Consider the following 23,016-nt stretch of genomic DNA (forward strand, 5'->3'; position numbering starts at 1 on the left):
TAAAAGAAAGACATGCGCTTCACGCATGTGGATGCAGACTGTAAAGTACAGCATGCAGTCAGCCACGCAGAGGCAGTGTTGTGTAAGGAAGTTCAACCGAGAGATGGCATGAGATAAAGGAGACTGCAGCCCTTTGTTAGACACACTGTATTTAACTTATTTCAGTCAGAGTTTCATGATGACATTAAGAACAGTATCACCTGACTGCACCTGGATCATTGGGATCCAGGTGCAGTCACTGCGCACACAGGTGTGACAGTACACACCACCTGTCTTGTTCTCATCATCATCCGGGTCTTCTTACAGGCCACCTGTGCACCTGAACACTGGAAAAATGACAGCAAAAGTGCTTTGAAACTCCCTCCTGAACTGTCCTACGAAGCAGCTAAACGGGGGTTAACACAGGCGATGAGGCTGCAGAAGCACACCTCCAGGGCGAAGGTCAGGTCTGCATACCTCCATGAGGCGGGGTTGTCAGGGTAGACTGGCCGCATGACGCTACGTACGGCAGGTGAAACAAGGCACAGAGAACCAGCGCTGCGCTCAGCACCCACTACCTCCCTGACACTCAGCAGGCCGCAGCAGCAGATGGAGAGCAGCGGGGGAGGAAGCAGATGCTGAAGCAACCGACGGAATAGGGGAGCGTCTTTCCGGCTGCGCGCAGTAATATGTGCTCGGTACAGACGGTGCGGCTGCTCCCAGGGCAGGTCTGGGTGAGACTGATGGTGGCAACAGGTATGCTGAGGAGCCTCCGGCCCAGCAGCACCACAGACTGCAGCGGGTGCACGATGGCCAGGTACCGGTCCACGCTGATACAGCTGACAAAGAAGATGTTGAGATAAAAGCGGTTTTGGTAGAACATCCTGACAGCCGTGCAGATCGTCAGCACCATTTTCCAGAACACATGGCTCAGATGGTAGTTGATGAGGAAAGGCAAGGCCAGCAGCAGCCACGAGGTGTCAACCAGGGTCAGGCTGCTGAGGTCCAGCGCTGCAGGCGGTGGAGGAAAACCCAGAGGGAGAGCAGGTTGAGGGGAAGCCCGAGGATCAGAGCCGACAGGAGGAAGGACGGCATCACGTACAGACGGATCTCCTGTAAAACTTAATTGCAAAATGCGTCCTCTGGATGTTCAACTTGGAGTTTACAATGCTGATCTGCAAAGACAGGTCGTATCCTCGCTTTCTTCATCTAAAGCCTCATTTCATTAAACACTTGGGCTTCAATACAACATTAAAGATATGAATTGACCTTATAGAAAACTAAGTTTATAAATCATTATTTGTCATAATTAAGAAAACTCTGTGGCAAACCTATATTTTCCTTTCAGAAATTAACCTAATAGATAAAATGTTTAAAATCACACTGAACCTTTCCACCCTGCCTGAACCTGAGTGTCTTTGTCACAGTGGCTTCTCTGTGTGCCAAGTGAAGCAACCATGCCAACATATTTAGGTGTGAAACACACCCACCAGTGAGAGCAAACACTGAATAATAATCAGTGTTCTCTCAGGTCATCTGCTGTGTGAACAGCAATGTTCATGTCCTGCAGCAAAGACACTGATGGTCCACAGTATTCAGGTCTGATCCCAACACGTCCCACAGTGACTCAAGTTGAACTGGTACTTTATTTTGGAGATTTGTCTTCGTTTACAATACACACTTGGATACAGGACAAATACAAAAACATTACAGAAACAAATGAACAAATTAAAATGTAACTTTAAGCATACAGTAAACAGAGTCACTGTTTTTCCAAGCATGGTGACAGTATAAAATAAAATATTATAACTAAGGCATTAACAAAAGATGACATAAGAGTAAAGTGAGTTTGAAGGACAAGGAAATACACTAGAAAGACAAAGTATTAGATGTATTAAGGCATTGACAGGCATAAGTTTAGCTGAGTAAAGGGAAACTGGGACATCAAACATTGTTCCCGCTAAAGTGGTCACATCTACATGCATCTGCAACAAACACAGATTTAATTGCCTGAGTTTGTAGCACAGCCAGGCAGCTATTCTACCTAAAATCCAAATGCTTCAAATGCATGTAGGCAGCCTAATAAACATGAAATGTCCTTCATATAATTAAAAACAAAAAGCTCCATCTTTCTCCCGTTAAGCTCAATATAAACATCAAATTCAGATCAGGACACTCCTTCTTACCTACAGTACAGCTCTTGTTCAAAACACTGATTATGAATACATAGTGTCATGACAACAATGAGACTGACATGTTTACGTTTTGGTTGTTGTGTTTCATTAAGTGCTTTGTGCAAAATAAAAAAAAATGAATGTGTATCTTTCCTTCTCTACACAGACACAGCTGAGGAAACTAGAAGCACAAGAAGTAGGCGATGGCTGATGTGCTTTGTGTAATGGAGCAAACATCGTTCAGTAGGCAGGGGCAGGCTTTCGTTAGCTTGCCATGTTGGTAAACAGAGGCACATTAAAAAGGGTTTCTCTTCACTCTGTCTGAGCTTTTCACCTCTCATCTCCCAGGAACAGGAGTCACTGTCAACAGTCAACATGCACCAGCTGCTGCTGCTTAAAAACTGGCCATTGCAGGACACAATCTGCCCTTACTCACAGTAGTAACAGCAGCACAGATCTGTCTTCATAAAAAGCTATTTCACATGTCAGATTTTGGCCTGGAGAAACTGTTGGGCTATTACAGACTGAAGCAAAATGGGACCAGCCTATGAACTGGCCCACTTCCAGTGGAGCGAGGGAAATAATTTGGTAATGCTGTCACATAAGCAGTGCTCACATTTGTTTCAGTAACTGTAAATACAAAACAAAACAACAACAGCAAAAACAATTTTGTTGAACATAACTTACAGTATATGACACTGGAACCCTTCATACAGCCGTACATACGAACAAGCTCTCAGTTCCCAATAATATCAGTTGATATTATACTTGCAGATAGAACCAATAATAAGTTTGATATATTAAGGCATTTGATCTTTGGTTACTAGTGGCACTTCAATAAATAGTCTTGTATTAAAACAAGAGTAAGTTGCCTGTCTTCAACACAGCGTACTTCCTCACTCTTTCCTTACAGCAACATTTTGATTATCCTCAGCACAACAATACAACACAGAGAGTGAAAATCCATAAATATGAGACAGAGTTTAGATTCATACACCTGAAGATTCGGCATGCATGGAGACTTGGTCTTTCACCTGTGTGCACTTCCACTATCAGCAGGTTAGTAGAAGAGGGATGGCTGTGAATTGAGGAAACCTCTAGCACTTAAATAAAAGCTGTGTGTGTGTGTGTGTGTTTGTGTGTGCAGCACAAATAAGACAGGCACTACAGCAAAGTGATGATCGGTATCACAATAGACAAGCAGGGCCATACATCATCACGTCCTCCCGTCATGTCCAGCTGATTGACCAGCAGCTCTCTGGGCTAGAGGCACTCCGACAGCACCTCGTGTTTGGGTAAAGACGGGTAGATCATGGGCGTGCAGGTACACTCATCGGGGCTGTTGTGGCTGAGCTGGATCTTCAGCTTCTCCACTTCATAGTTATGGAGATACTCCTGCACCAGGTAGCGCTCTCTCTTTATCCGAGCCCTCACGTCAGAGGGAACGTCGGGAATCATCCAGGCGACGAAGAACTTGACCAGGAACACGACATGCTGTGGAGGAAGAAGGCACGACCGATTAGTTTTACCTCAAAACTAAGAGCTGCAGGACGAACTCTGCATGGGTTGGTATGACATCCAAAAAATGTGTGTGTGTGGGAGAACGGGGGGTTACTATTAATGTAACAATTGACTATTGCCCAAAAAGTGTTGGTGTTGCTGGTGAATACATTGTGGACTTGTTTTACCTCCATGATAATGATGAAAGCCAACTTGGCAGCCAGAATATGCCAGAACTGCATGGTGTGGGAGTACTGCTTCTCATGGCCAGGAGGGTAGCGGTAATCACGATACCTACAAAGAAGGAACATGTCAGGGATTAAAATTTCTGCAGATTTTTATACAGGCTCCTACTCAATATTGTTTAATGCCATTCTTAAGTCCACTGTGCAATGGAAACAGCCCTGGGGTGGACCATAGAGGGTGCAGGGTCATTGAACTACCCAACCCAAAGTAGTAAAATAATTCAAATTGGCCTCATTTAACTGGCTACATTAAAATGATGCTTACATTTGAATACATTTCATAATAAAAAAGTATGAAATAAAATGTCCATCCTGGGAGAAGGATCCTTGCTCTGCTGCTTTTTCTGAAATTTTGTCTGTTTTTCCCCCATTAAATGTTTTTTGGTGGGAGTTTCTCCTTCTCTGAGTCCAGGGTCTAAGGTCCGAGTGTATCGTTTGCCCCCTGAGGCACTGATTTGCTATATAATGGATTATATAAATATAATATTGACCCACTAATGTAATATATCAAAACATATAACATTCTGAATGGGGAGATTCTGCATAATCAATTTTTACATGACTTTTACTGTAAGTGAAGAATGCAAGTCATTCTCCCATCACATTAATTAACATAGAAATCAGTCTTTGTGTCTCATTCACAGTCTCACGATCACACTCACCTGCAGGTAGTGATGGAGCTGTTGAACCAGAAAGGGTTCTCTCCGTCCTCGGGCCTGTTGGCCAGTGGGATCTCAGAGATATTAAACACAGACAGGCTGTTGTTTATGTAGCCTTTCATATTCATCTCACCCTCTGGCTGGTAGGCGTACATGTACACAAGCCGAGGGATCATATCAGAGGTGAAGGCCACAATGAATGCCTGGAAAGCAGGGAAAGAAGTGATGGAAGGAAAACTAGAAGTAAAGCTGGGTACATAATGAGTGGGTTCAAAGCACACAAATGTAGTCCAGAACTCACATTTGTGACAACGGAGAGGACAGCCATCCCGTTGAGGATTTCCAGCCAGGCTCCGATGCTGTGGGCCTTTGCTGCCACAGGGCGTCTGTACTGAGTGGTGAGCTTCCAGGAGTCCACTCTAACCTCGATGATGTTGTTGATGAGGGCCAACAGGGGTGCCAGGGGGAAGGAGGCGACGAACAGCGTGATGAAACCAAACTGGATCACTGGGACACGGAGAGGAGAGAGGTCAGAGACAGACAGTAGGATGGAAACAGCACCATCTGTAGAATCTCAGGGGACACTGCATCTGTCTGTCTGTCTGTCTGTCTATCTGCCTGCCTGCCTGCCTGCCTGCCTGCCTGCCTGCCTGCCTGCCTGTCTGTCTAGTTTTGAAATCAGGATGTTAGGCTATTTTCTCCCAGCACCCCAAACACTTTAAATTCTGTGTTTGTGTAAATTCTGCAGTATTCTAAAAAGAAAACTAATACCAATATTTGTCTAGGCCAGGTCTTGGCTAAAACCAGACTTCACTAAAATGCAGCCTAGCTTGAGCCTTTCTCTGGGTGTAATGGATTGACTGTGAGCTCAATGTTTACCCATTTCCAGGTACTCGTAGAAGAGGCCCAGGTGTCCAAAGCCCTGCAGGTCATGGTCCTGCTCCCAGCGGCTGTACAGGCTCTCTGGGTGGCTCCGTGCCTTCCTACTGCCCCACCAATTCATCAGCCACCTAAGGCCACAAGGGGGCAACAGAGAGCTCTGAGGTAACAATCCAGTCCCTGTGTGAATTTAACCCCTCCATACATTTTCTGCTCACACATGAACTGTGGATGGATGGTTCAGTTAGAGTACTCACGGGACCAGAGCCTCCTGGATGTTGCCCCACACCTGTTTACCAGTCATCACTATCACCAGCTGTGTGGTCAGCTCAATCAAACAGCCACCAGGGTCACACTGAATGCAGACAGATTAAAAGAGAGGAGGAATGCAAGGGAAACAAACATGAACTCAGGCCCAAATTGAATTAACAGTGTTAATCTCATACAGAGGTAATTTAGTTTTAACTTACCTCTTCATTCCTCAGTTTGCTCCACTTGCCAAACATATAAGCGTAATCTCCAGGATAACCGACAAACTTGCCCTTAAAAAAAGCCACATAGAAGCAGGAGGAGTAGTAGTTGACAAACTGGAAGAGGAACATCTTCACTGTCAGTTTGTTCTCATACTCCAGGTGAGTCTTGGGAATTTCTGCCAAAAAGTAAAAGGTCATAAAAACAGATTCTAAAGCCATAAAACAAAAAAGAAGACACTTTCACACTTAAAGAATGTCAAGGATCAAATACATAAGGGACAAATAAAGACACATAAACTTGAATTATCTGGGATTGGTTCTCTCGCCCTGAGCCTCACCCATATCAGTGATCCAAACAGCCACTCTCTCATACATGAGGTTAAGGATCATGATGATGACAAAGTTGATGCAGGAGGCGGTGACAGAAGTGGCCAGCTGTGGCGTGATAAAGGGGCCAACCACCTGCAGGTGGGTGGTGGGACTGTCCTTCATGATGCTGGCGAAGGCTGCATATACCGCCAGGCGGTACGCGATCACCCCAATGATGCAGGCAATGATCAATGAGATCTTCAGGACAGAGACAACAGTGACAACATGAAAGACAACTACAGCAAGTCATGAACAAAAGTACAACACAACGCCCGTGATACAAGTGCAAACACCAAAACACATCCAGACGTATGAGTGAAGCAAGCTGAATTATTGCCAACAGAGATGTTAGAAGTAACCGTCATGCTTGAAGTGTGCACACATGCCTCATGAAAATACATCTACCATAATCTTCCCGTTAACTCTTTCATATGTTAAAGGTTTTTACAAACAAGAGTACACAATGGTAAGAAAATCTGGACCGTTTGTATAAAGCCGTAAAACACTGATCTTAAATGGGTTTCAATTCTAATTCTTAGGATTCAAAGTGACACGCCTACACACCGCTAAGTGTTCTGACTTGGACTCAGCCAGTTAAGTACTTAAACGTGCAGTGTGGAACTTCTGTCTCCCCCTTTTGGCAGTGACAGTAATTACACAAACACTGGACATGCTTACGATGCCATAGGCTAATGCTATACACCCAGTTACTGTTACCTAATCCCCGTCGCTCCCCCCTTCTGCTCTGGCAAATCAATCATTAGTAGCTGCCATAAAATGCAACACTTCCAGTATGCCAGTGCAGGAGTGTCACCACAGACACCAGCTTTAAAAAGCCTGGTATGCCGTGAAATAGAGAGATATTTACCTGGTGGTGATAGGATTGGCAAGGGCTTGATTGAATGGACGTTACGCATATGTGAAAGTCTTGCACTCCAGGTTTAAGAGAGCTGCATTTTTAAGAAGCTTTATACATACTGGCCCTCATCACATAATATTAGTGGTGATGATGAACAATATGACGGGAAAGACAAGAGACACAGGGTGGGGGAACAGGTAGAAGATGAAAGAAATTTAGATTGATCAACTACACCAAAGACACAATGCTCACCCAGAATAGGACGGTGGCTCCAGACAGACATGTGCGTGCACACTTGCTTGTTATGGGTAAGTATGGCTCCATTTCCTAAATCATAAGCAAGCAAAGCAGGGACAAGGGAGTCAGTGACCCGTTGTTAAATCCTGAAAAGACAGCTCTAAAAGGCCAGGTTCCTTTAATTACCACTGGCCTCAGATGCAAGGCAGAGAGAGGTCGCCCATCACAGCTATTTTTGTGTAGGCGGTTCAGTCCAAGTCCAATTCTTTCATCTAACGGTCTCTTGGAGAAACCATGCTTTTGCAAAAACCTCTTTCAAGAGACTGATCCACCAGAGAAATGCGTAACAGAAAGAAACTCGTGCCTCTCAGTCTTTCCAGAAGTGTCTGTTATCCACACAAACTACACCACACCAAAACCTCTTCCTCACCAATTTGGCATTCCACGTTAAGTGCTACCCTTACCCAGAGTACCACGGTGGCCCAGCACAGAAGCAATTTCCCCATTAGATTTGTGGCAGTTATGTCAAGAACCCACTCCATTTCCTAGAGATGGGTGGGATATGGTCAAGACAAATTACAGCACCCTGTTTCTGTTTGTTTCACAAGTCTGTGTCTGCCCCGAACTAGTGATACCCTGCAAACACAGGGGGTCTGTTTTACTTGGTAATGTTCTCCTTAATCAAAGAGTCTCCATTCAAACCACATTTCAGTCCACAAACTGGCCTAATGAATGACTGCAACCAACTCAGTGTGAAGAACCTGCATTCAATTAATACCACAGACACTGTAATCTGTCCAAATCCTACCACACAGTTTATCCATCTGGTAAAGGCCTGTGGAAGCAACACAGACCCAGAACTGTACATTACAACAGACTCATATAGCATGTTAGTATTTCATGAGCACACAAACACCTGAGTGATGCGGTTCATCTTGCGGTTGGTGCACTTGGTCTCATACTCCGGCCGAAGCTGCAGCTGTTGTTGCTCCTCCTCAAAGTCGACAAGATCCCACTCGTACTCGAGACGAGCCTGCCGCCTCTTCCATAACTCCAGAAACAGTGTCACTGCAGAGCATACAACCCCCAAATGTCATTTTTCAGTCTGCTTTGACCCTCATTCACCTCTATTATATTGGTGTGGTGGCAGAAGTGTTACATCTCAGCAGCCAAGTAGATGCAAAGTAAGTGTGAAAGCGTGGGAGTTCTTTTTGTCATTTGGGTGGGTAGGTCGTTCAAATAAAGAGAGTGTCTAACTGTGATTTTCATAACTAATAACAGTTCATCAGCTCCCACTAGGTGGTGCACTGGGTTAGAGAATAAAAAATGCAGAGCAAAGACATTTTTACTCACCCCAGATCCCCATAAATATGGCAAAAAACACCGTTCCCACATTGTCAAACAGGTGTGATTGCTGAAAGAAAAACATATGAAAAACAGAACGATAATGAAAAACTTAACATTTAGCTACAACCACCCTTTAAATGTCACACATTATGGATAGAACATGAATCATGATAAACAAAAACAAAAAGACTGGATGTCTCACCCATGAGGAGTTGCACGTTGTGTTGAGTTTCCAGTAGCCACACTTCTTGTCACACAGCGGACACATGACAATCTTGCCTCCGATTTCCTCACTGCAGATTTCTTTACTGGAGGGAAATGAGAGTTCTTCTCAAACACAGAAATAAAACACCTTTTAAAACAATGACATAAGCTAGTACTCTTGGTAAAAATCACCTCCACTCGTTGTCATCGTAAGTGAGAAATCCATAGATGAAACAAATTGTTCCAACTATTGCAGCAAACAGCAACATCTCAGTGTAGAAACCCAGCCAGGCAAAATAAATACCGATCTTCTCCCCATAATACTTCCTGTTGAAGGGAAAAACAACATTGTTTGATTAAATTCTACCACCACATTAATGCATATACACATCAGATATCATTACTTTGTTTTCAAGTCGTACTTTATAAGATTGAGGGGCTGCTCCTTGAAGAAACACAAGAATCTGGCCCAGTATTTGTAGAGGTTGTATCGCTCACTTTCGCAGTTCGGGTCCCTTGATCTAATCCAGTACCTAGACTGCATGCGCACAGAAGACACAGTTCACGACCACATTCATTGCATTATGTAAATTTAAACATTATACATCATTGCCATAGAACATCCAACATTGCCTTCAACAGGACGCTACTGTTGGAAAACAATGAGTGCAAACGAGGCTCACATCATGCAGCGGGAAGGCAGCAGTGTAGGTGCCGTTGTTGAGTAACCTCTTGATTCCCTTCTTGTCTTTGTCGGCACAAACATCCCTGATGTACGAGCAGCGGGACAGGATGTAGTAGACCTGGGAAATAGACGGACTCAGTGTTTGGCAGTTTTGATTGTTGTATGGATAAAAGCAGAATTTTGAAAGTTGCTTCTGTTTTCACAAAAGTCACAAACAAGACAAAACAGTCATGGTCATAGTATCCTTACTATCCTGTTGCGAGTAGAAGGGGGGAAGAAGGTGTCTTTGTTGTCGATCAGGAAGAAGTCAGACTTGCTCTTGTTGAAGGGAGCTGTGAAATAATCTGGCTCAGGGTGCATGATGTGCTCTGGCAGGCGAAAAGGAGTGGACAGCCAGTTCATGGGCATCTCGCTGTTGTCTGGGATGTCGTTGGCCTTGAATGGGACCTTGATCTTCAGCACATCTGCGTAGGTGGCCAACACTTCCCATGGAGCGTGGACCTTCACGAAGGAAGTCTTTCCATCCTCTGACTCCTGACGACAGTGAGACAGATGTCACAGTATAATGAATGTAGGGCTACTGATTCACAAACTGAAAAACACAATTCAGTAATAAAAGGAGTGCATCTTACAGGTTTTATGCAAAATTCATAGTTTGTTAACTATGTAGTAGAGCTGAGGGGACTCATTGACAAAATCAAATATGGAAATATATCCATGTGTGTAACGTGTGTCAGTGCGTCGCAGAGATGGCTGCAGTTGTGCAGAACAGAACTGTTTCTGTTAATAGTAGTCACTTCTTTCTAAATGTTCCTTCATCGCTCCCATGTTAAAAGAAGATTTTGCACTGCTGCTGTTCTGGTAACGTAACATTACCTCATGATTCATCTAACTTTGTTGTATTATTATAGACTGTTGTCACTCTCTGTAATTTGCTTTTGCCAGTGATTATCCTCACAGCATATAACTCCAGTGATGAATGAGTCCATGCCATAGTCATTTTAAGTTTTAAGTTAAGTACAAAGGTATTACTTGTTTTCAAGAAAATAAGATTGACTAAAGTATTAAAATGTTAATGAGACACGTCTTGATATTTAGTTTGGGTAAATACATTTTTCTATACAAATATGAAAGTATGTACTGCGTGCACACTTACCCCATGCCACAAAAGTTTAATAATGACAGTGTTGTGATTATTCATTTATGTTATTTTCTGATAGTCTTGCACTTATGTGCTGTGCATATGACTGCTCCTCCTCAACATATTAGACGAGTAAAAAAATTCTTTAGAGTAATAAAATAAATTAGCTTTTAGATTAATCAACTAATGGAAAAAATAATCGTTAGATTGATGGATAACAAAAAGACTGTTAGGTACAGTCCTAATATACAGTATGAAGATAAATGGCAGCGTTTCCTTTCCATGAATCCTAATCAATCACAGTCTTACCGATTTATCCTCTGTCTCCAACTCCAGGCCGACTTTCTCCAGATTGGCCTCATACACCTTCCTCCTCTCCTTTAGAAGAAAACAAAGCACAAATACATATATTTATTAGTTTGATGTAAATTGGATTCCTTTATTTAACATCGTACAACAATCTATTGTACCATAACATTAAGTACATGCAAACTGTGTGAAAACATTATTATACACAAAACTTGAAATAAAAGAGCCTGAATAAACATTACACATGAAAACAGTGCGTAGCATGTAGTTAAGATTGTGAAATATACAGACATGCACTAATATGATGCACAATGTTTATCACATTGTATCATATGCAACTGCAATAAGGATTGAATACTGCTAATAAGTATGTACATCAAGCTAAAATCTAAATAAATAAATGAAATAAATAGTTCAACAGCTTCAACAACTGACCAGATCTTATTAAGTCAATGTGAGATGAAATGCAAAACACAAATAAACATGTGAAACCAAAGTGAACAGTCAGTGCAGTAGGTATAAAAGTGGTGTGAAACAACTAAAAACAAGTGCTGTTCAAACCAGTGTGGGCAAGGAAGAGACAGTAGCTTAGTACTTTCAATATGAGCAATCACTGAGTGCAAACAGGCAGTGAAAGTTGTTCGTGGTAGTGCAGTAGTATGACATAACATTACCATATGACACTTGGAATTATGTTTTCAGAAATAGGCGGACAGAAAAAAAAAACAAAAAAACGCTTGTCCTTGTTAGAGCAGTAATTTACTGTCACATTTTACAACTCATGAGGATAACACACAGGAATTGGTCTCCTGTTTGTCCTTCTGTGAACAGTGGAAAAAATGAGCAAGTTCCTGACCATGCCAGAGGTCTGAGTGTTGATTCACTGCCGAGGCTGTGGGTAAACTGCCTCATAGCCACCAAGGAGTGGTAACACCCAGATGTGAAGGCTAACAGCTCAGTATCAAACTTTAACAGTCTTTCAGCACTACACAGCTGATAAAAGAGACAAGCCACAAAAAGACAACAGCATGGAAACACTAAAACTGTTCATTTACTGATGAAAATAAGGTCCTAAGTCTTTTTCTAGAAGTGACCTTCTCTGAAAATTCCTTAAGAGGATTACTGATACAAGCTGAAAATAACAGTTTATCTAACTTAATCAGTGTTGTGGTATTTAGGGTATGCTGCTGACACACACTGTGAACTCTGGGGATATCCTGTCCAAAAGAATTCTTGCTTTTTAATCAAGAAGAGGACATAACATCAGCTGTTCTTTAGTGTGATATTTTGGGATTTCAAGTATTTATTTGTTTGACCACAATGAATAATATTCGTTGTCTTTCCACTGAGTTAAATGTATTGTGTATACACAGTACCAAGAAGTTGTTTCTTACCTGTTTTCTCTCGCCATCTTTATCGTCAACGTAGGACAGGACAAAATCAATCCTGCGCACGCCATCACGGAAGAACACGGAGTCTTTACTGAGTTGTTGTTTGTCAATCTAAAATGAGATAGAACAGAGGTCACAGTGTTTAAACACACACACGCACAGGAACAGTATCAGCTCAACAAGTCTTTGGATGCATTCAGCGCAGCAGACCAGACAGTCAAACTACAGTTTGTGTCAGTGGCTAACAGCAAACCCAAAGAACAAGGCGTCCACACCACATCACACTCTACTGTTTGTCTGAAACAACAAAAATACTGATTAGCATATTTTCACTCCATACACAACCAGCATGCTAAATGGAGGGCATGTGCCATGACTAGGATTTTGCTTGTGTCCCCTTAATAGGATTTATTGACCAAGAAGAGGGTAAGCTTTTAAAAAAATCTTGGTTGTATCACAGAATCTAATCCTGAATCCTGTGAATGCTTCGATTTCAGGTCATATGCCAACTCAGTAAACACAACACAGTAAAGGATGTGTGGAGACAACTACAAATCCATACATACCATTCTCTACACAACAGGGACATCCAGCAGTCATATCAGGCTTCACACTCTCACATTAGTATGCTGTATTTGCCTCTGCGGTTATGTAAGTCCTGGTATACATAGTATCTGAAAACACCTGTACTGGTGGCTTAAGAAATTCCAAGCATGTGTATCAGCAAACACTAACTGTTCAATGGCTGCCTCTTCAGAAGCTACAGGGCTGAAGAGAAATGAACTACAGAGGAATGCTTTAAGCGAGGACAGTAAGCATGACTGCTTGCTGTCGGTGCTGCTTCAGCTGTTCAGAAAGCTAAAAATAACCACAGGCTATGAACCTCTGTCATCGCTAAAGACGCTACCTACAGAGGACTGCAGACGGTTCAAAGAAGTCATACATTTAGCATCACAAAAACTACAACATCGCACACTGTACTGCAGCTCTGACAGAGTTTTGCCTGTCGACTGGCACAACACTGTGGGGGTTGGGAGGAAAGGAAGAGCACTTTACCTCCATGGTCTACTCCCTTTATGGTTATGAAGCATCAGCGGAAAGGCCGTTTGCAAAATTGCCTTTCTCCAGGGAGCACAGTCCAGCCCTGAAAGCACTGCTTCTCTCACTCTCACTTCACTCTGATCCCCCGGCCAGAGGAGCTCCATCCAGACCATTCACGTCCCAGGACAAGCCCTCACTTGCTCAGAAATCCAGAAAAGGGAGAGGGAGAGAGACAGGAGGAGGGATAGATACAAGGAGAGAAATAGAGGAGACTCCTACAGCTGACATCAGCAAGGGGGATGCTGCTGCCAGCTAGCTAGCTGGCTAATGTAATAAGAGTGCAGCATCAGAAAAGGGGAGGTGACATCACAGTACTGACCATCAGGAGAGCAAAAGCAACAGTCCCTCACACAAGTCTAAAATTTCAGATCATCAGTAAAACCTCAGTTTAAAAGCCAACTGACAACGTGAAGAAATCTGGTCTGATGGGGCTGGTAATGGTGAACTAACTGGTGCATAATCCCCCTGGTCTGAGTCGACTATTTGAAACTTATGAACTATACAATCTGAAGACCTCACCAAACAGCGCACAAAGCGGAAACACTACACTATCAATGAAAAATGCTTGTAAGTTACCACAGACATGTTGCACAAATCTACAAATATACTATAAGTGAAACAGCTGTTTTTCGCTCTTCAGCTGGATCTACCACCCCAGTTGTTACTGGACGAACTAATAGAATAATTTGTGTCTACGTGTTCAACCATTTTCTTATTCCAAATTATGCATACATTCTAACCACTGGTCTCCATTGCCTTGCAGACTGGATTGGATGCTGATCATGGCAGGGTGGGTGCCTTCTTTAACTGGGACGTTGCTGCAGAAACTCTTTAATTTGGCGTAATTATAGATCAGCCGTATGGAATCAGGGCATCTGCTGGGACCTGCTTTGCTCAGTAAAGCTGGCAGAGGCCACAGACTTCTATACATCTGCCAACCAACCCCCTAACTACTGGTTGTTGAGACATATGTACATCTTTCATCTTAATTAGGGAGGGTAAATGTAGAACATGGTGTAAGATAAATAGGCTACTAGTTTCAGGGAGGGGTTTCTTTAAAATATTATTTTCAAAGCATTTCTTTTTGGGAATAAAAGAGTTTGGGACATAACTTCTATGAAGCTGGTCACCTCTTTGATTTTAAATATATAACCATGATGTAGAAACCATCCTGACTATTCTGTCTCGTTTCACTGTCTACACTTCAGTCTCTAATGCACTCTGATATTAGGACCATAAAATGTAATGGCAAGAGTGAAATCCTCTTGTTTGTTTGTTTTGTTGGCTATATTTCTTAACAATATAAAACTGAAGCATCTTTTTCAAAGAAAGCAAAGAACATAACTCTGTTTTGTTAGTTAAATTTAGTAAATGATTGCTTTTATATCTCTGGATTATAGCTTTATTTCATTGCAATAAATCTTTGCAATTGTCAAGAATGTTCTTGGCACACAGAAGATAATGTTTTTCTTCAGAGCTAAAAAAGGAAAATTGAACACTCCAATTTCCAAATTTTTGTATCTGGTTCAGTAAGCCTCGCTTAAAGTTCACATCGACAGCAGCGCAGAAAAGCTGCATGCAGCTGAAACTTCTCTGGGCCATACACTTAGCTTTTGTTTCCATTCTTCTTTACAGAGGCAATTTATAGATGAGCAGCTGCCTTCCCTCTAAAACTCCTTGATGTTATCTTCCACTCTGCTAAATCGTCGCCTTTAGCTGGGGGGAACCAGGTTACTAGAAAAGCTTACTGCATGGTGTTTTTTCCCCGAAAGATTAGGTTCTGTTAAAAAGGGCAATGATTCCACTTTTCATTAAAATGAGTTACATGCTCCTTAGGGAAGACCACATTTTAGAGGATTCAAAAGAAGAAGCCTATATGGTTAGCCACAGCACAGTTCAGTCCTGTCATAAGCTCAGGGCAGGGTCATGATTACAGTATAGACAGTATACACTTAAAAGTACACACACGCACATACACACATAGATATGTCCCCTTAAAAAAAGCAACACTCCATTTATATCTGGATTTAAATGGGTTCTGTATCTGGATAGGTTATGCAAATAATAAAAGATCCATTCTTGCCTTTGTGTTTACACCTGGTATTGTTAATGCATTCTCATCATCCTCAATGAGGTTGAAACTCTGTTCTCAAGAGCAAAACCTGCATGTTAGTAATCTAAAGTGGTGGGAAATCAGGGCCAGACTCTCTTAAAAAAAAGTTTTGTGAGCTATGTTGAGTTAAGGGAAACTTTATAAACTTTGTGAAATGCTGTCTGTGACAAATTCTCATTCGTCCCCTCTTATAAATTTAGCTAATGTACTATATTCAGTTATTCCTTCCTTTGTATAAAAAACATTGCGTCACTTAGCCCCAGTGTGCTGAAACACCACCATGTAGACTACTCAGTGTCGAGATAAATAAAAGTCTTGCTTCCAGCAGATGAGGTGCACAGACAAGGGCAGTGCACACCGTCGCACACACACTTATTTCTAATTGTACATCATTCATTTCCCATCCATATAGCTTTCAATTTCCTTGTCGCTTGCTGCCTCTCTAAATTTGAACAACGACCTATATCATGTGCTAGCTAAAAACAAATATCTGTATGTTGTGTAGCTTACGGATGCCAGCAGTGTATGAGTGCATTCACATCAACCTAAAATCTGAGCCCAATGTGAGCCAGACAACCTCCAGATGAAGTCAGTCAGATTTGATCACATTCCAAACGACACATTTACACCTTGCATTAACATGCGTTTTTCCTTATCCAGATAACGTGTCCAGATACAGATCACATTTTACAAGCAGGTGTTAATGGGGTGCCAGGCAGTTGAATGTGTGTGTGTGTGTGTGTGTGTGTGTGTGTGTGTGTGTGTGTGTGTGTGTGTGTGTGTGTGTGTGTGTGTGTGTGTGTGTGTGAGTGTATGCAGGTGTGCACTTCCTAATTATGCTGTAACACCACCAGGCTGTTGTGTTCTCTTCAGTGAAGCAGACGATTATCAAAGGTGAGAAAAAGCAAGTGAAAAGGCCTTTTCCATTTTTAATGAACTCTCATGATGCATCAACACATAGCTCATGCCAGCAAGTTTCCATAACTCTCTGCAGTAAAAAACATGCCTTCCAGAAGACACTATCCGCTCTCTACCAAGAAATGTGTATTGATTTCAGCTCTGATGTCCAAGCTTCATTCTCTGAATATCTAATCCCAGTGGACAAACTCAACCTTGAACAGACTTTCCTCAAGAAGCAAATAGAGGCTGGCAGCAGACAGACATACTGTATGCATGAGGTTGCATCACATCACAAGCCTGTTTTACCATGCCATACCCTGGAACGAAACTTCAGGAATAGCGCCCGCTTTCTCGACAGCTGTGGAGGAACCGAGTGGAGAGTGAGGGGAAGCCTGACAATACAACAAATTCAACAGCAAACAGCTAAAACTATAGCAGCAACCTTACAGGGCTGATCACATGGATTAAAAAGTGTCAGACACTCCACACTTGCACTAAGTTAACACATCATTACAGACATTACAGATAACACTCAGGTCTTCTGAAGGTTTGAGTTCGGTGATAATGTGAGATAACACAAACACGCAGACACTGACACAGCAGCATCCATCTGCGTCCTCGGCTGGTGTCTTACCCCAGTCAAAGCATTGATTTGCTCCAAGGTCAGAGCCTCAAACTGTGGGCTGTCGCTGTGATCAGAGGGGGCCAGGGAGGCCAGGCTGGTGTTGAGAGACTCACAGGTCTCTACACACACATCAGGCATTAAAGGAGACTTTAAGTACAGTGGGAGAGGAGGAGAATAGACAGGAGCATAAAGGTTAGCTCTGACTCTCTCATGTCATTTGCAGGTTGTAAACTACTATGACCAGATTGGAAAAATGGCTGAAATCTCAAACATGAGACCATTAGTTGTGGGCTCTATTCAAATCCAAAAGCTAAATCCTGTTCATTGGGCTGTTGATTAGTGGACTTACAAGAAGAAAACAATTGTTAAGTGGAGAGAGAGAGAAGGAGGGAAATCTAAATAAAGCATTTCACTTGTACACAATGAACATCCTGCTACCGTGTTTACAGAGTTTAGGATGCAGGTGTAAATATGACACTTTAAAAGAGAAATCTTTTATACGTCTGTCTTGGAAAGCAAAATACTAACATACATAGGACAGACCCAATTTTGCAAACTATTCTGATGCACTTGTAAAGTTATGAAATAACATGGGATGTTATGAAATTACTTAACTGAATTTGTATGACAAGAAACTATATCTACAATCAAGGCAAAATAAGTTGCTTTTTAAGTAAGTCTGTATGAAGGTGCTGAGTGAATGTGAGCATGTGCTGAGTTTGGTGTTTACCGCAAACTGTCCCTGCTGGAGGGATCCTGCGCTGGATGAGGCATGTTGGTGGTAGCCATTTATATCATCTGCAAGACAAAAGCAACACTAGATTAACAATAGAATTACTAGTGCTACGTATGGAAGCATTCTCTAACCACTGAAGGAGAATAACAAGTAGCATAGTGAATCTCAGACAGGCAGGCTGGTGGCTGTAAAGTTAAGTTTCAGGCACATGAACAACTGCCTGAGAGGAGCGCTGACTTACAACCAATGTTGTGGTCTATATTTGTGCAGCATTTTGTGGCAGTGCTCCCACAGGCCAGACAGCATGACTGAACAGGATCACTGTATACAGACAACCATGTTGCTGTGCTGCGATTCTACTGCTACATGAGCGACATCAGGAACTGAAACTGACATAACTGGCAACCCCCCTGAATGTGTTTGAAAGCGAAAGCTGCCTGTGTGATGAAATATGGCTTTAACCATGATAAAACTCTGCTTTCACATGCCCTTCATTGCCTGTGAGATGCAATTAAAGCCTTCCAGAGAACATTATCAGAAAAAAAAGATTTACATGAGCAAATGGCAGGTCAGATGGAAAAGCAAAAACAAACATCATGTACTGCTGGCACCACCATTGACAAAAAAAAAAGCAAAAGAAGGTTTCAGCCTCAGTGTCTGTGTTTTAAAATAGAAATGTCCTAATTGATGGTCTCTGAGGTTATATTTAGTCTGAACTCGACACAGAAAAAGTGCCTACACAGACCTGAAACAAGCATTCGAACCTTGTAATATGTAAACCGTCTCTGTCTCTACATTATTACGCACAAAATCAACAAACTACAGGTTAGTGGTTCAAAACTAAAATGAATGACATTTATCATAAAAGCTCCCCTCCTGAACTGAACAGAGTACAGCCTGCGATGCAGACCTTTGCTTTTTTTTATTTTGTGGACTGAATCACTGTTTATCTAGAACATGAAAATCAAACTTACTGTTATCATGTGCACAAACAGCATGCACATTGTGACCAGTATCTTTTGCCTCATGGCAGGATGTGGAAGTTCAGAGGGAACTGTTATCTACCAGCAGTGACCCCATGAAGAAGACTGCTTGACAATCAGTACTATACAGCACAATTTATCACAGATTTAGGCTTGAAGCTAAAACACAAAGCCACCCTTTTATGCAAGAGTTTCACTGTGTTTTAACAACACCATTAAAGGCAACCTCCACCTTCCTTAAAAAAAAAAAACAGCTATGATACTGACTTTGATTTGAATTGCTTCCAAATTATATTTCTTTCACAACATGTGAGAATTCCTCCCAAACAGCTGAGCATATTTTTGCACAGTTGGATGCAGTATTCAGTATTACCCACTCAGCTATGCCAAGAGACTTTTCCCACCTAGCTAAGAAGCCTCCACAGTTAGGGCTTTGTTCAAGAGAGAACAGCTGATCACAGTGGAAATGCCACAAGGCTGCTTCTGTCTCGCGTTTTTATTACTGCAGCGAGCAAACAGACTCAAGAGAGCAAACCTTTTGTGTATTATTTACACAAAGTTATTTTACAACTCTATACTGATAATAAAAGGCAAATCTGGCTGAATCCTAAAACAACAACAAATACGGCAGTTTACTGATATAACAGTGATATGACCTCCAAGCTGTTTCTACTAAGTTTCTGTAAAGCTGTACTCTGCACACATAGTATTTCAGTGTTACCACTGCCACCTTGCAGGGGTGGTAACATAAATTCGGCAGCCTCAAACTCCTTAATTTTGCATATAAACAAAGTGGCTGGTTTTATCTTCATGTTACCCTTCCCCTACTTTAACAGACCAGCTCACAAGACAATGCTAGATAAATGAAATCCATATTTACAGTAAGGGCGAGCACTGATGCAACAATCCATGTTAGTCTAACTCTGCATGGTCAAACCACAACCACGGGTACTTCGGGAATCTACCTACATTATGTTGAACGTGGTTTGGATCTGCATTTAAATATAGTGCACAATGATTTGTAAGTAAACTGTGAGACCTTCAGCTTCCCACATGTTTTGAGTTGTGTGACTGCATTCGCATTTACCTTAAAATTACATTTAAAGACTCACAAATTATATGTTTTTTTTTCATTCATTTAAACTCTGAATGTATAATTTGGAAATACTTGCAGTCTGGGGATATATAACATTAACAGTGAGAGTTTCTGAGTGTATATTTACAACCTGAAAATTCACTTTTGCTGACCCTCTGTCACACAATAGGAATAAAATATAGATGTTCAGTTCTGATTGTTCTTGGAGGTTACATCCAGTGCCCGTACTTCTACATTAAAATAATCAAGACTTACTGTGATTTTGTGTTGTGGAGCTGTGAATGTGAGGTGGGGGAAACACCGCTTCCGCTGTTATCTCAACACATCATAAACACACAACACCAAGGTAACAGTAACTATAGTTCATGAACCTGTAGTGATCATTCACATTTCAGTTGCAGAGAGACTGCTATAATATGCTTCTCTCTATGTTGCAGATGAAACATAACACTTTACATTGATTCAAACAGGTAATGATTGCTGAGGAGGAGCACACTCCATTCCAACACCATAAATGGCTTAAAACACAGTCCCAAGAATTTATAATTCAAATTTAGCCAAAAGCAGAGAGGGATTTGAGGTCTGTGCTGGTGGATAACGTGGCTGTCTGCAAGTGACAGGGTGTTTCCAGTAAGCGGGCCAGCTGTCAGAGGCTGACTGGTTTTGAGTCACTGCTGTTTTCATTGAAAGAAAGCCAGACCATGAGCTGGTTATGGTGTTAAAGGGGAAATGTGCAGTCTGCATTTTAAAATAGTTGAGCAAATGTTACTTACATTTAGGGCTGCAACTAATTATTATTTTTATCGACCATTAACCTGACAATTATTTCTGTGATTCACGGAAGGTTAGTAGGTTGGTCTATAAATAAATAAATGTCAATCAGTGTTTCTCAAAGCCTAAGAAGATGTCCTAAAATGCTCTGTTTTTTCCACAACCCAAAGATATTAATTTACCATCATAGAGGAGTGAAGAAACCACAACATATTCACACTTAAGCGGCTGTAATCTGAGAATTCTTACTTTTATTTCTTGAAAAAATATTCAAACTGGTTAATCAATCATAGTATAGTAACAGTTGGCTATTAATTTAATAGTTGACAACTAAACACTTTTAATTAAGTTGTGGAAGGAACATATAACAGCACATTTCATTTTATGCAGCATGTGCTGTTTACCCCTGCTGTCAATTTAGAAATGTTAGAGAGTGTCAGTTGGAGTAAGCACCAACACAATATTCTTTCATAATAACGTTTGGGGGGGTTGTAGTTTAAGTGTAATGTTTGTTTAGTGCCTCTCGAAAACTTCAGGTCGTACAGACTGGGGAATACCAACCTCAGTTCAGAATTCATTGATTTCCCAGTGGGACGGTATCTGCACACTAATGAAGGTCAACACAGTAACTTCATAGCAACATTTTAAACATGAAGCTACGGAGCTCGAGGGCAGACCGGCCGGCTGGCTCCGGCTGTTAGCTAATGTTACTCACCGCTTAAAGAGTCGGTTGGGCTCATCTCAATTAAACTGTCCTCTCCCGCTTTCCCCGTTATTCGGTGCATGTCGAGTCTCCCGTATACCCCCCGTGTTTATCGGTCCTCATGCGCACCAGGGTACCCCCAGCCCGACGCCTTCTGTCCCGCCTGAGCTCCGAGCCTTTCCCCTTCGCTGCCGTCCTCTCCAGCGATTCCTCAGCTAGCGGACCAGGCTACTTGGCAGACTGCCCCCTTCACCCACTGAAGGACTGCTGCATCACCTCCGCACAGAGGGAGGTTTGTGAGGGGAGTGGCTCCACGCCACAAGCCAATAGTCTGAGCCTGGCTGGGGATAAACGGATATTGTACCAAGATGCCTTCATTTTATGCACGTTAGGACTTAACGGACACTAACGGACGGCTCATATATTTAACAGGTGTTAGCAAACGGAAGCTAACGTTAGCTAACAAACATGTTAGAGGCGAACTTTCCTTCATGAAGGTCATTAACGTTAAAACAAAACAACTAGTATTGCACTTTTACACTTCAGTTTTCTGCTTACCAAAAAAGGAAAGAAAGGAAATGCAGTCAGTTTAGATTCTAGTTAGATGTCGGTTTTCCAGATGAGAGCACGTGGAGAGTGTTTGCGATTTAACACCTGCCAGCCAATCAGAAACCTTTTTTTTTTTTTTTTTTTTTAAATGACGTGTTGTCAATAAAATTGAATAATTGAATAAAACAAAAACATTCTGAGGCAAGGGCATCTTTTTTGGCACTTTATGAGAGGGAAGAGAAACCAAGTGTACTCACGGATTTCAGGTAATTTGTTAATATGCAAACAAGGACAAGCTATAAAGGATTTGGGTGTTTTGGGTTTCCATGCCCTGTCACTATGTTCCCTTAAATGATTTGCTTATATAAGTCCAGGTTGTTTGTTCAGAGTGAGAGCTTCCAGGCACTTCACAGCCAACCACACAAGCCTCTTAACTCGTGCCTTTCCACAACTGTTTCATATCAAGGATCCCGCAAGAAACCCCAGTCTCCCACCTGAGATTAGCTGCAGAGAAACAGCTGTTCCCATTATAATTAGAGAGTGAACCATCAATCATCTTTTTAGGTTATAATTGTCAGTAACATAGAGGCATAGACATTCAATTCTTTGCTGAAGGGCCTGGCCTGTAGGATCTACTGGACCCTGCAGCTTTCACTCGGATGTTTAGTTTTGTTTAGTTTTGGTTAAAGCAGTGTAATGTTTGGTTTCACTTCCCAGTCCTTCACACTTCTCTATTTGCTCCCTCTGTGACAGGGAGTTCAGCAAGGGGTCCATCAGCAGCCTCCCTACTCCTCCCTGCCACCTCTCTACCACTCCGGTCAAATTTAGTAGCAGTGGGCCCCTCAGTCACCCTTCAAGTGGTCTACACGCTCCTGTACTGGTGTAATTATGTTATCCTCCTCTGTGGGGTGTGGCTGAGTACAGAAATACAGCCGCTTATTTTCGCCACCACTTCTCCTCCAGCCTCTCCTCACTTGACATGTGGGTC

At 42.1% G+C, this 23,016-nt stretch overlaps 1 protein-coding gene and 1 pseudogene across 3 annotated transcripts; both read right to left on the minus strand.

Moving 5' to 3' along the window:
• Window positions 1–215: 215 nt before the first annotated feature.
• On the minus strand, window positions 216–1,074 carry LOC139337342 (proteinase-activated receptor 4-like; annotated as a pseudogene).
• A 533-nt stretch (window positions 1,075–1,607) lies between these two features.
• ano5a (anoctamin 5a) lies at window positions 1,608–21,721 on the minus strand. 3 transcript variants are annotated; one of them, XM_070971725.1, is made up of 20 exons: window positions 21,492–21,721; window positions 17,921–17,988; window positions 12,455–12,562; window positions 11,061–11,129; window positions 9,860–10,144; window positions 9,609–9,728; window positions 9,348–9,463; window positions 9,118–9,252; window positions 8,924–9,029; window positions 8,728–8,788; window positions 8,291–8,442; window positions 7,390–7,464; window positions 6,248–6,476; window positions 5,907–6,085; window positions 5,694–5,791; window positions 5,437–5,567; window positions 4,859–5,064; window positions 4,561–4,760; window positions 3,842–3,947; window positions 1,608–3,647 (listed from the first exon to the last, which is right to left on the minus strand). In XM_070971725.1, the coding sequence occupies exons 1-20, from the start codon at window positions 21,559–21,561 to the stop codon at window positions 3,417–3,419; spliced, it is 2,745 nt and encodes a 914-aa protein (XP_070827826.1). In that variant the 5' UTR covers window positions 21,562–21,721; the 3' UTR covers window positions 1,608–3,416. The 3 variants fall into 3 exon arrangements, with proteins under 3 accessions (XP_070827826.1, XP_070827825.1, XP_070827827.1); XM_070971724.1 differs by lacking the exon at window positions 7,390–7,464 and adding an exon at window positions 7,839–7,919; XM_070971726.1 differs by lacking the exons at window positions 7,390–7,464; window positions 17,921–17,988; window positions 21,492–21,721 and adding exons at window positions 7,839–7,919; window positions 13,508–13,713.
• Between the last annotated feature and the right edge of the window lie 1,295 nt (window positions 21,722–23,016).

Source organism: Chaetodon trifascialis, chromosome 10, assembly GCF_039877785.1.
Source record: "Chaetodon trifascialis isolate fChaTrf1 chromosome 10, fChaTrf1.hap1, whole genome shotgun sequence".
NCBI classification, from domain to species: domain Eukaryota; kingdom Metazoa; phylum Chordata; class Actinopteri; order Chaetodontiformes; family Chaetodontidae; genus Chaetodon; species Chaetodon trifascialis.